The sequence below is a fragment of the Bos taurus genome, chromosome 4 (assembly GCF_002263795.3).
Source record: "Bos taurus isolate L1 Dominette 01449 registration number 42190680 breed Hereford chromosome 4, ARS-UCD2.0, whole genome shotgun sequence".
In the NCBI taxonomy this organism is placed as follows: domain Eukaryota; kingdom Metazoa; phylum Chordata; class Mammalia; order Artiodactyla; family Bovidae; genus Bos; species Bos taurus.
Genome location: NC_037331.1, coordinates 108089319 through 108102041, shown reverse-complemented (window position 1 = coordinate 108102041; position 12723 = coordinate 108089319). Strand labels below are relative to the sequence as shown.

At 41.4% G+C, this 12723-nt stretch overlaps 1 protein-coding gene across 3 annotated transcripts in view; it reads left to right on the top strand.

The window, feature by feature from the left end:
* Positions 1 to 895: 895 nt before the first annotated feature.
* The window catches only part of TPK1 (thiamin pyrophosphokinase 1), a 382700-nt gene continuing 370872 nt past the window's right edge, over positions 896 to 12723 (top strand). Inside the window, exons 1-2 of one of the 3 annotated variants that reach the window (XM_024990934.2) lie at positions 896 to 1098; positions 1966 to 2024. In XM_024990934.2, the coding sequence (XP_024846702.1) occupies positions 1982 to 2024 (43 nt within the window). In that variant the 5' untranslated portion in view covers positions 896 to 1098; positions 1966 to 1981. Of the gene's footprint in view, positions 1103 to 1405; positions 1584 to 1965; positions 2025 to 12723 lie in introns of those variants that run through there. The other 2 variants (NM_001080370.1, XM_005205899.3) reach the window with 2 other exon arrangements.

Below are 12723 nucleotides of genomic sequence, written 5' to 3'. Positions count from 1 at the left end.
GCTAAAGACCTAATATTTAACTTTACTACAATAAATGTGAAGTTCCTAGTAGTTTGGTCTAAAACTGACCGTGAGGTAGATGTACACTTGGCTTAACATGGTGAATGTGAAAAACACCTGCAAGTTTCATTTGATCTGGCAGTTGATTAATGAGTATCAGCGATGTACTTTTCTATGGTTGGATTACCCCTGTAACTTGGTGACCAGTGTCAAAGATAAACACAGCCAGGTCTTAGTCCAAGCGTCAAAAACAGATTTTGTTTAGTAACTACTGACAGTCGAGAAAGAGTTGAGCTCTATTCCTCTATGTGCGTAGGCTACTGGGAAGGGCTTTAACGGGAGGATGAAGGAGGGGGAAGAGTGGGCAAAGAGCCGGTCACTATTAAGGACGATTACACAAGCTTCTCTTGCTGGTTGGCAGCTGCCAAAGCGAGGAGTCTCTTCTCCCACAAAGATGCTACCCTTCCTGCATTTGCAGGAAATGGCTCTCAAGTTGGGAGAGACACTTCTGAGTCTTAAGATACTTATTCACAATCGCAAGTCCTTGGGAGGTCAGGGGCCTGTGGTCAGGGGTTCCTTAGAACTGTCTCAGGTAGGCATTTTAGTGTGTGTGTGTCCTGGGGATGGGCCGTAGGCTGGCAGAAGCCGTGCTAGAGTTGGTCAGGTCTCTTAGGCCAGGGGTCTGCAAGAGTTTTAAGATGCTGACACTTGTGCATTTCTCATCAGCTGTCAGAACCACGATGTATGGGCAACATCAAATACAGAGGGTGGGAACCACGACAGCGGAGGCTAAAAATCAGGTCCTCTAAGAACCTCAAAAGAACAAGTTTAGTCTGGAAAAGATAAAGCCTAGGGAGTCTACTAAGTCTAGAGACCTGGCTCGCTTAGTCCTGGAAGAGGCTGCCTGGCCACAGAAGGAACTCTTCAACTTGTGAATGTTGGAGCGAGCAGAGCTGCAAAAGCAGCTTCAAGTTCCTGCCAACGATAACATTCTGTGATTGTTGCAACCCAGTGAAGACTTTAACGAAGGCGTGCTCCTGAGGCACACGAGCTGCAAACGGAAGATCAAGGAGAATGAGGATTGAGAAAAAGGGCTCTGTAGGTAACTTGGGACGTTGGCTTGGCTGATGCCAAGCTGACGAAGGATGACGGGGGAAGTTAACGCTTGGCTTGGAGCAAATAGCGGCCTCCAAGCTAAAGTTCAGGGACCAGCGTTCCTCAGAAACACCAGCGATGGCTCCAGGGCAGAACTAGTCTAGAAGAGAAGGCGGCGCGTGAGGGAGCAGGTGGCAGGATGGCCTAAGGTTCCGGCGCCCGAATGCCAGGGACACGCGGTCGGGGGTGGTGGGGGGAGGGGGAGGAAACGTGCGCGGTGGGGGATGGGGTTGGGGGCGGGGCCCCGCGGCTCGCACGCGCCGCAGGCTCCCGGAAGGAGGCGGGGCCGCCTTGCGCGCCCTTCCCTTAAACCTGCGGGGTCTCGGGCCGCGCGCCGCCCAGGCGCCTCAGTCGAGCACCGAGCCGTCGATCACTTGGCTCCCGCAGTCTGCGCTCCGGCTCGCTTGTGGCTCCACCCGCCATATTGTGTAAGTGCGACCGCAGCCCTGTAGCGCCACCCGCGTTCCCGGCGCGTGGGGCGGGGAGCAGGCGGCTCCCGCTCCCTTCGCGTCCCTGGCTCCCTTGGCTTGCCCCGACCCTGGCCCCGGGACGGTGACGGCGGCACGGGGAGGGGCTGGACCCGGCGACTCCGCCGAGGCACGCGAAGCGCGCGCGCTCTTTGCGCCTCCGCGCGCACTGGAACGCCGCGCGCCCAGCCTGCCGTGCCCCGGCCCGCACACCGGGAGCGCGGCTCGCTCCGCGGTCCGCCCCGGGGCCGCACGTACTGACGTTTTCGCGTGCTGTTTATTTAGCTAGGAGAAGTTCTAATGTGGCATTTTTATGTTTTTTTTTTTTTTTTTTTTAACGCAGAGACCAGCAATCCGTTATGGAGCATGCCATTACCCCGCTGGACCCCCTGCTTCCCTCTGGTAACTGTATTTCTTCACACGTTTTACAGTGCAGTTGATGTGCAGTCCCCGGTCCCCCACCACAAGCCTTGATAAGGTTAAAAGGGCTGGACTCTAGACCCAGAACGGTGTCCAGTCTGACTCAGATTTCCCACATGTAGGCAGATTACTCAGCCTCTCTTGTGCCTCAGTTTCCTTATCCGGGAAAAAGAAAAAAGGAGCATAGTTTTTAGTCTTTGCGGTGTAGGGTTGCGTGAGGACTAAAAGGTGATGCCCTTCACCTGGAGAAGACTAAGCCCTATCTGTAATGTGAGTTCTCAGGCTTCTAACAATTGGATCAGAAACGTAGACGGAAGGGGTAAAGATCAGTCTTTACTGACTTGATGATTGCCTGACCATTGTGCCCATTTGTCATCCTTTGAAAATACCTGAGGTTACCCAATAATGCTTTCAAGATACAGTAGTCAAGGGTTTTTCTTCAAGTGCGGAGTCATTGTAATTCACACGGAAATATACGGAAGAATGAGTTTTTCTAAGGGAATTGTTAGTCACTTTCATTATCATGTGTAGTAACTGACCCGATTGCTAATTTCATGGTATTAAAACATTTTTTTATGTACCGGTTTTTACTTTTGTTTCTCTTGTGTAGAACTTCTAGTTTATCCGCTCATCAATTTAAATAGAATGCAAAATTCTTTGTAGTGTTTACAGTTTTCTGTAAACCTATGAATTCATGAGTTTTTGGGGGCAAGTAGTATTGAATCTGGTTTGAACTTGTCAGTTTCCCCACCTTCTGGGAGTATTTATGGTAAAGCAATCAAACGATAATTACAGGGGACCCTGACTCCTTTCTGCCCAGTGACTTGCTGTGCTACATTGTGTACATATACTTTATATCTTACTTTACAGGTAGTAAGGAGCTAGAGTCTGAACCCAGATATGTTGGACTTGTTGAGAGGTTGAGTGTCTAATCATTTTTGAAAACAGCTTTTCCTAGGAAAAGCACTGGCAAACATATGCATTTTGTAATTGAAACTTTGGTAGTTCTCAGTTATCCAAGGGTAGCGGGGACCAACAGTGTTTCCAGGAGTAAACTTGGGGTTCAGCTGGCCTGTTGACTTTCAGATTTGTTGCTAAGCATGAGCACTTTACTGCTGGAAGATTTCTAGTGTTTTCTCAGTTTTAAAGAGATAGGTCATAGAGACAGTGCTACGTAGGAAAGGTTGGAGTAAGGCAACAGGGTTTCTGGGTCTAAGTCTTAGATTTGCTGGTCGTATTTCAGTTTCTTCATCTGTGAAATAGGAATGTTTTTCAGGCTTGTTGTGAGCATAGATGAGTTGTAAAATGTGTAAAGCACTTAGCTTTAATTGTGGTAAGCGATTAGGTTCAGTGGTCAGGCTATCATGGTTGGATTTCAGGGTCAGTGTTGAAATGGAAAGGGCTTCCCAGGTAACTTAGTGGTAAACAGTCTGTCTGCCAGTGCAGGAGAAGCAAGAAACATGGATTCAGTCCCTGGGTTGGGAAGATCCCTGGAGGAAGAAATGGCTTTAGTATACTTGCCTGGAGAATTGCATGGACAGAGAAGCCATAGGGTCGCAAAGAGTTGTACACGACTGAGCGACAGAGCACGACATGCCTGCATGCTGAGATGGAAAAGGTTTGGAGCAGTAGACTAGTAGGAAATAGTAGGAAAGACAGGCAGTTCTGGTCCCTGTGGGTTTAATCAGAGGCTTAGGGAGAAGGCCATGACTCCTCAGGTCAGACATGTGTAGGCTCCACGCTGGGGCAGGCGTACAGGGGAAACGTTAAGGACTGTGAGGTCCTGTATGAAGCACAGATCCACGAGGTAGAATCCTGAACTTCTCTGAGGACAACTGTGGCATTTAGTGGTTTGCCTAGTTTCTTCCTCTTGCTTCTAAGGGTACAATTATTTAGAGATTCCCATCTGATCTCAAACACTGGCCTAGAAACATGGGTTCCCTACAAGTTTACTTTCCTCTAGATAAATGAGGGATATTTAAAAACGGAACAGTGTATCAGGAAGGGGCCCTTGCAATGCCTGGCTCTTAGAGTAATTTGGTAAATATGTGAGGTTAATGTTACGTTTAGAGAGGTTCCCTTCATCAAATATACATTTAATATTTTCTAGCAGAGAGGTAGCTTTTGTATGAATAACTTCTCTGAATGTAATTTTTGGCCTGATGTGCCTGTAATGCTTACCCACATTTCGTGTAACAGACGACCTGACAAGCTGGTTCTCTCTAGGTTCACTAATTGTCAGGTACACCAAAATGCTCACCTGTAATGATCACCAGCAGAGGGAATATAAAATGTTTTAAATCTTTGTTATTTGTAATTCAAGTGTGTGTTAGTCTCTCAGTTGTGTCTGATTCTTTTGTGACCCCGTGGCCTGCCAGGCTCTTCTGTCCATGGAATTCTCCAGGCAAGAATACTAGGGTGGGTTACTCTTTCTTTGTCCAGGGAATCTTCCCAACCCAGGGATCTAAGCTGGGTCTCCTGCATTGTGGGCAGAATCTTTAGCATCTGAGCCACCAGGGAAGCCCAAATTAAGTAAATGGTTATTATTTAAAGAAAAACAACTAACCTAAAACATGAAAGTTTCCTGTAATCCCTCTTCGAGAAATAACCATCATTAACAATTGGCATATATTCTAAAATTTTATTTATGTACACATAACCAATATACTGTTCCTCTTGTTTTAAATAAAATGGATTTATATCGTAAGTTTTGTAAATTATTGTTTTTGAGCAGTGAGTAAAAATATATCAATATTTTATTTCAAACATTGTGTTCTTTGTTCATTTTTTTTTTTTAAGCAGTAGAGTGTTTCTAAATGTTAAAAAAAAATTCAAGTGAGTAAATGTTACAATCTTATTCAGCGATTATTCAGCAATTAATATATTAGGTAGTATCCAGTCTGGCAGATAGAAACTGGAGGAGCTGTGTGAAGTGGTAGACATTATAGGCAGAAATGGGCAGGAACAAGAAAGTTACACGTGCCAAAAGTAGTTTGATTCTAGCAAGGTCTCTTTCCTTTAGGGGATGGTAAAGGGTCTGTCAGGCAGATTACTATGCTAGCACTGATAGAGTGACTTCTGATTGGTTGGTTAAGTTCCCATTTTTGGTAGAGCTGAAACTGTACATAATTGGGTTAATTATTAAGTCTGGGTTTGGTTATGTGGGAGTTAACATAAATGGCTCCATTTTGGGCCTGTTGTTTTTAACACTGCAGGAAAAAGTCCGTCCTACCTAACAGAGGTTGTCATTCTGAAATCTTGTGTGTTTCTAAGTTGTATGTGTGTATAAATAAATATAGGACCTGTTTTAAGCCCTCTCCTGCAGCTTTTTTCACTTACTGCTTTGTTATGGTCTGTATGTATGGGTGTCCCAAGTTTTTCTTTTAATGGGAGGTACAGACACAATGGAAGCAGGCTTTCTTAAAAGACATTTAGACTGTTTCTAGTTTTTATTACTATCTACAATGTGTAACATTGATCGTATTTTTGCATATTTATGTGAGTTGAGAAGGAAATGGCAACCCACTCCAGTATTCTTGCCTGGAGAATCCCAGGGACAAAGGAGCCTGGTGGGCTGCCGTCTATGGGGCCGCAGAGTCGGACACAACTAAAGTGACTTAGCAGCAGCAGCAGTAGCATCAGTAGGATAAATTTCTGGAAATGGAGTCACTGGATCAAAGGATATGTCTGGATTTCTGGTATCTAGAGGAACTGACAACTACCTAGTGTATGCCTTTGATACCAGGTACGGTGGGGGATACACTTGTGATCTCTTCTCTCAGTCTTGTCGGAATTGAGAACAAAACAATATAGATGCTAGTTAGATGTTGAATTTTGTGTGATGGGACCCACATAGGAACTACAGGGACTTGGGAGAAGGGGAGCGGGGCAGGCTGGAGTAGGCAGAGAAATCATGGGTGGACAGATATCAGGTGGGCATACAGAAAAGCACTGGATTTAACTTGTGAGATGCCTGGGAGAAGCACAAGAACGTTGCAGGCCCTGGGCCTTCCTTGATTGAAAACTCAGTCCTGCATTTGGCTGGGAACTAATTCAGTTCCATCTGGTGACTACTGCTGTGGCTGCTAAGTCGCTTCAGTTGTGTCCGACTCTCTGCGACCCCATAGACGGCAGCCCACCAGGCTCCCCCGTCCCTGGGATTCTCCAGGCAAGAACACTGGAGTGGGTTGCATTTCCTTCTCCAATGCATGAAAGTGAAAAGTGAAAGTGAAGTTGCTCAGTTGTGTCCGACTCTTCACGACCCCATGAACTGCAGCCTACCAGGCTCCTCCGTCCATGGGATTTTCCAGGCAAAGTACTGGAGTGGGTTGCCATTGCCTTCTCCCATCTGGTGACTAGCGAGGAAGAAAGAAGGTTGAGCGAACAGGTGGAGGTTTTGGAAGAATGGTTGAGCAGTGAGGTTAAACCAAACTGTGGAAGACAGAGAAATTTATTGCAGGGTAGGAGATAGAAAGATTTTTGAAAGTTTCTGTGTCCTTCCATCTCTGGAACATTCTCTATGAAACAGCCTTTATATACCTTTAAAACTTGATTAAATTGTGTCATCTATGTCATGGTTCACAATTGCTAATTGTATACAGATTAAAGTCCTTATCTGACCTCCAAAGGCCCTTCACCATCTGATTCTTAACCACTTTTCCAGAATACTTTTTTTTTTTTTTTAATCACTCACCTCTGTCCAAAGCCAGGCAGAACTCACCACTATTTACTATGTGAACAATGATTGGAGCTTCAATACTTTGACCCTAGTTCATGCTACAGTAATCCCCTGGAGTGTTCATTTTCAGTCCCTAGAATTCTTATTGTGAAGCTTTAGCCATTCTGGGTAAGTAGAGGAATCTCTGATTTTAATTTGCATTTCCTTTATGGCAGAATGCGGATGTTGTCTGTTGTTAATTGTGAAATATTTGTCTCTTGCCACTTTACTTTTTTTCTTCGTATAGTTGACTTATAATGTTTCAGGTGTACAGCAAAGTGATTCAGTTACACCTGCATCTATTAATTATGTCTGTATCTCTATTTCTCAGATTCCTTTCCATCATATGTTATTATAAGGTGTTGTAATGTGGTATACAGTGGGTCCTTGGCATTTATGTTATATATAGTAGTGTGTACCTATTAATCTTGAAAGTGAAAATTGCTCAGTCGTGTCTGATTCTTTGCGGCCCCATGGACTATACAGTCCATGGAATTCTCTAGGCTAGAATACTGGAGTGGGTAGCCTTTCCCTTCTCCAGGGGGGATCTTCTCAACCCAGGGATCAAACCCAGGTCTCCCTCATTGCACGTGGATTCTTTACCATCTGAGCCATAAGGGAAGCCCAAGAATACTGGAGTGTGTAGCCTATCCCTTTTCCAGTGGATCTTTCCGACCTAGGAATCGAACCCAGGCCTCCTGCATTGCAGGCGGATTCTTTACCAACTGAGCTACCAGGGAAGCCCTGAGCTACCAGAGAAGATTAAGGATTAATCTTAAATCCCTAATTTATCCATTCCCCCTATTTCTCGTTTGGCAGTCACAAGTTTGCTTCCTATGTTTGTGAGTCTGTTTTGTAAATAAGTTCCTTTGTATCATTTTTTTAGACCCCACATAAATGAGATCATATGATATTTGTCTTTATCTGAGTTAGTATGATAATTTCTAGGTCCATTCATTGTTTTTTTTATGGGGCTGGGTAATGTTGTGTGTATGTGTGTGTGTCTGTGTGTGTCTGTGTATACGCACACACACACACCACAGTTAGGCTTCTTCCATATCTTGGCTGTTGTAAATAGTGCTGCTGTGAACATTGAAGTGCATGTGTCTTTTTTCAAATTAAAGTTTTCATCTTTTCTGGTTGTATGCCCAGGAGTGGAATTGCTGGTGCATGCTCAGTTGCTCAGTCATGTCTGATTCTTTGGGACCCCATGGACTGGAGCCTTCCAGGCTCCTCTGTCCGTGGGATTTTTCAGGCAAGAATACTGGAGCTGATTGGCATTTCCTCCTCCAGGGTATCTTCCTGATCCAGGGGTTGAACCCGTGTCTATTGCGTCTCCTGCTTCGGCAGGTGGATTCTTTTACCATTGTGCCCCTTGGGAAGCCCAGGGATGGCTGCATCATATGTTAACTCTAGTGTTAGTTTAAGGAAGCTCCACACTGTTCTCCTTTGTGGCTGCACGAATTTGTATTCTCATTAACAATGCAGGAAGGTTTCCTTTTCTCCACACCCTCTCAAGCATTTATTTATTACTTGTAAACTTTTTGATGATGGTCATTCTTGCCATTTTTCTATTGGATTGTCTTTGATTTTTTAAAATTTAATTTGTAGGAATTTTTCTTTTAATTGAGATATAATTGATATATAATGTATTATTTTTGATTTGATACATGTATATATTGCAAAAGGATTACAAGTAGGAGTTTATGTGTTCTGGATACATAGTTCTTTAAGTCTTGATTTTCTTTTCAGTGAGATAGAGAGGACACTTTCCAAGGAGAGGTATGAAGATTAAAGAGTATCTGTAAAGCGTTTAATACTGATACATACATTAAGAATGCAGACATTTTATTTATTTTGTTCATTGCCTTAACATTTTATCTAGAGGTTTTTAAAATTGAAAAATATTTAAGCACATATGGTAAGCACATACTATTGCTATTTTAAACTCTGTTAATATAGGTGCGTTTTCCAATATTCTTAAAAATCTGAATTTTTTTTTCTTGTAGTGTCTGTGATCATTTCAGTTTTTATTATGAATCTTTGTATTTAGAACTCCGTATGCTTGAAAGTAAAATATATTTATTTTAAACACTTTGCAGCTAAAGTAAAAGAGTAAAACCTTCCTCAGGATCATTAACTTACATGTGCTTATTTCACAGACTTAAGACATAGAGCAACCAATTACAGAGACTATGATTTCTAGTTTACTAAAGTACTGGTATTTAGGCATTTTTGTATATTTTTACAACATAGTATATATGCATTATAAAAAGAGATAGATAAAAGATGAAATAAAAATGCGGTATTTTAGCCTCTCGGAGATTGCCACTCTTCTCTCCACTTGGATACATTTGTTGTGTATACATTGGTATTGATATCCCTCTAGATATTTCTATGTATGAATACACAGATGTTTTTAAACCAAAATGAGAACATAATGTAAGTTGCTTTATTCAGTTCACCACTTTACTTTTCCATGTCAGATTTCAAAGTATCTAATACCCCACCATGTTTAAATTTTCTCATTCTCAAAATAGCTTCCAGATGCTTGTTCCAAACTAGGACTGCCTATGAATTGGGTTCAGGATTTTAAATCTCGAAACATTGTCCCTCATATTTTAAATGTCCTTTAATATTGAGTATTGATAAATAAAGCTTTTATATCCCTTTTAAATTGATCTGATGGAATAAAAAAATACAGTAGTTTTGGTATGAACCATCATTCACTTAAAAATACATGATAAACTCCAACTCAAAAATTCCATTTTATTTTCCCCACATAATTTCATCATAAATTTGTGCTGCTGCTGCTGCTGCTAAGTCACTTCAGTCGTGTCTGACTCTGTGTGACCCCAGAGAAGGCAGCCCACCAGGCTGCCCCATCCCTGGGATTCTCCAGGCAAGAACACTGGAGTGGGTTGCCATTTCCTTCTCCAAAATTTGTGCTAGAAAACCTTTTATCTATCACTCTACCTTTCTTTGCAAAAAAATTATATATATTTAAATTTTAAAAAGATTTCTATGACCATAATGCTCTTGGGAGTTATTTATTCTGAGCTGAGTTACCATTGTTGAGGTTTATTATGAATCGAATTACCCTTTTAAGTATTATGGGCACACACTTGATCAAATCAGCATAATTATATTACACGTTCTTGTAACAACTAACATTTCTGTAACACTGTGTGCTGGGCATGGTTTTAATACTTCAACACTGTAAAACCTGTAGAAAATTTGTGGGCCTAGAAGTCCAGGTTTATGTTTTAGCTATCCTCTTCACTAGATATGTGACCTTGGACATGTCTTTCAATTTCTTAGAGCCTTAGTTTCTTTATGTAAAGTAAAAATACATACAAACATGAAGTCTGTGGTCCAATTTAAGCTACTGTAAAGTATAAAAAGCAAGTTTAAGAGGTAGAATTAATGCAAATGGAAAATACTTTGTACTAAATGAACTTTTTTATATTATTAAATTTTGAAATCCCTTCTTTTTTCTATAGTTCTCAAAGGAGATAGCTATTTATTTAGTAAATGTGTTCAGCTAGGCAGGACAACCCTGAGTTCTGTGTGTAGTTTTCTTTTATACTTATTGAATTTATTATTTCTAGGTGCATGAAATTTTTAATAGTGGTCATAGTGTTTTGATGCCTCATGGTTAAGTGGAACTGTGTTGGGAGTATCTCATTCAGTATAGCATTCCTGTTATTTTTGTATTTCTGGAACTTATTCTCCATTGAAAATGCCTGATTATACCCATAAAAGGAGTATAAAACATGAAGATGGATAGTAGCATTCTCTGATTTACTAGAGGCTGGTTTGGGCATGCCTGGGTAATCTGTACGTAGAGTTCAGACTCCTTTGTAATATAAATGAGTGGCTACCTGGATCACTAGTTCAGCAGCAGACCTCTCAAGAACCCTTGGTGATGACATGCTTAGTACCAAACATAGCCCTAAACTGTTAACTCCCTTCTTTAGTCTCTGTTCGTAAATCCTTGTAAGAATGATATAAGGGTAGATCTGAGTTATGTGCATTTTTTTTTTTTAAGTTACAGATTAAAAATTCTTCAGTGTAGTAGTAAGATGCTTCTTGGTCACAAACCTGAAGTAGTTAAGCATTCTTCTTAGGAATTTCTGGTTTGTACTTTTCTTTAGGTCTGGGCTAATCCACGTGGCTGTTGAGGGTTTGAAATAAGGCTAGTGTGACAGAAGCACTGAGTCTTGTCATTTCACTGTGAGAAATAAAACTCCCATCGGTTATTGAAAAAATCTTAATTATTTGGAACACTGTATTAGTTTACTGAAGCTGCCATAACAACGTGCTATAGATTGAGTGGCTTAAAGAAGTTTTTCTCACAGTTCTTCTGCCAAAAGTCAGAGATTCAAGTTTGGTTTCTTCCGAGGCCTCTCCTTGTTTGCAGAGGGCTGCCTTTTCTGTGCCCTCACGTGTTCCCCCTTGGTCTGTGTGTCCCCTGGGTTCTGATCTGTTCTTTAAAAGGTACCTGTCCTACCGGGTTAGTGCCGCTCTTACGACTTCCTTTTATCTTAATTACCCCTTTAAAGACCCTGTCATATCACTGGTAGATGAATCACAGAGTCGATTTCAGTCTTACTTAGTTGCTGTTTTGTGCTTCTGTACAGTATGTCCTCTTAGTCATTCAACACTGCCTAAGTACCTAAATTTCATAAGTAATTTAAATTGTTCTAGTAGCCTCTTTAAAAAGGGAAAACAGATGAACTTAATTTTACCTTTTATTTAACCTAATACATCTAAACTGATATAATTAAGCATGTAATCAGAAATAAACAATTATGAATGCAATAATCGACATTTTTGTACTAAACCTTCAAACTCCACGAGTATAGTTTATACTTCTAGCCTGTCTCTATTTAGATGCTAAAGTTTCACTAGAAACACTTTACATTTAGTTTGTGATAATTTGTCAGATATTTTGTTCTTATTCATATCAGCAAGCGCCAACTCGTAGACTGGGACTTTTGGAACAAGCTTCATACACAGGGAGTAGAATGTTTATTTTCCACGGAAAGCCTTTGGAAACAGTGATTAGAGACAGAACTAGAATCGTGTCTGGGTTTTTTGATTGTATGCTTTTCTTAATATCAACACAGCTTTTCTGTTGTTTAAGGCAGTTTGCCTGCTTTGAAACTTGGGAAACTTGCTTTTTTTTTTTTTAAGACATTTTCATCCCTTTGTAGATGGCATGTAGACCTCAGGCTAAATCTTCAGCTTAAGGATTGTGATGTCTTTGCTATCCAGGGCTAATTAAGATATTCAGGAGGCAAACTAGTGGATTTTCCAGTTTCAGGGGTTAATCCTTTTATTTTGGGCTCCCAGGTAAAGAATCCATCTGCCATTGCAGGAGACTCAAGAGACATGGGTTTGATCCCTGAGTCTGGAATATCCCCTGGAGGAGGAAATGGCAACCCATTCCAGTATTCTTGCCTGGAAATTTCCGTGGACAGAGGAGCTTGGTGGGCTACAATCCATGGGGTCGCAAAGAGCTGGACATGCCTAGCATTCACACAACAACAACCTCTTACTTTACTCTCCTGCTCAGTTAGAAATCCATTCTAGGTAGTTTTCAGGTCTCTTGAATGTTGCTGACTCTTCTTCTTCTTCCTTGTTGTATAACTCATAATTGTTAGAATTCTTCCTTTTTGTTCTCTTCAATTTATTTCTAATTCACAAAGACTTTGCTGTCACAACTATACTTTGTGTTTGTAGTTTAACTTTTTCATGTATTTTGTTTGATTTTCATATTTGCCTTAGTTTTTGTTGTTGTTTTAATTAGTTTCATTATGTATTTGATGACAAAAATGTTTGGTCCATCCTCATTCTTCGTGGCCACATTGTTTCTTTGCCATAAGTAATATCTCATTAACTTTATGAGCCGTCTTTTCCGCATCATCTAGAGAATCGGTTTCCTTAGTTTTAGTGCTG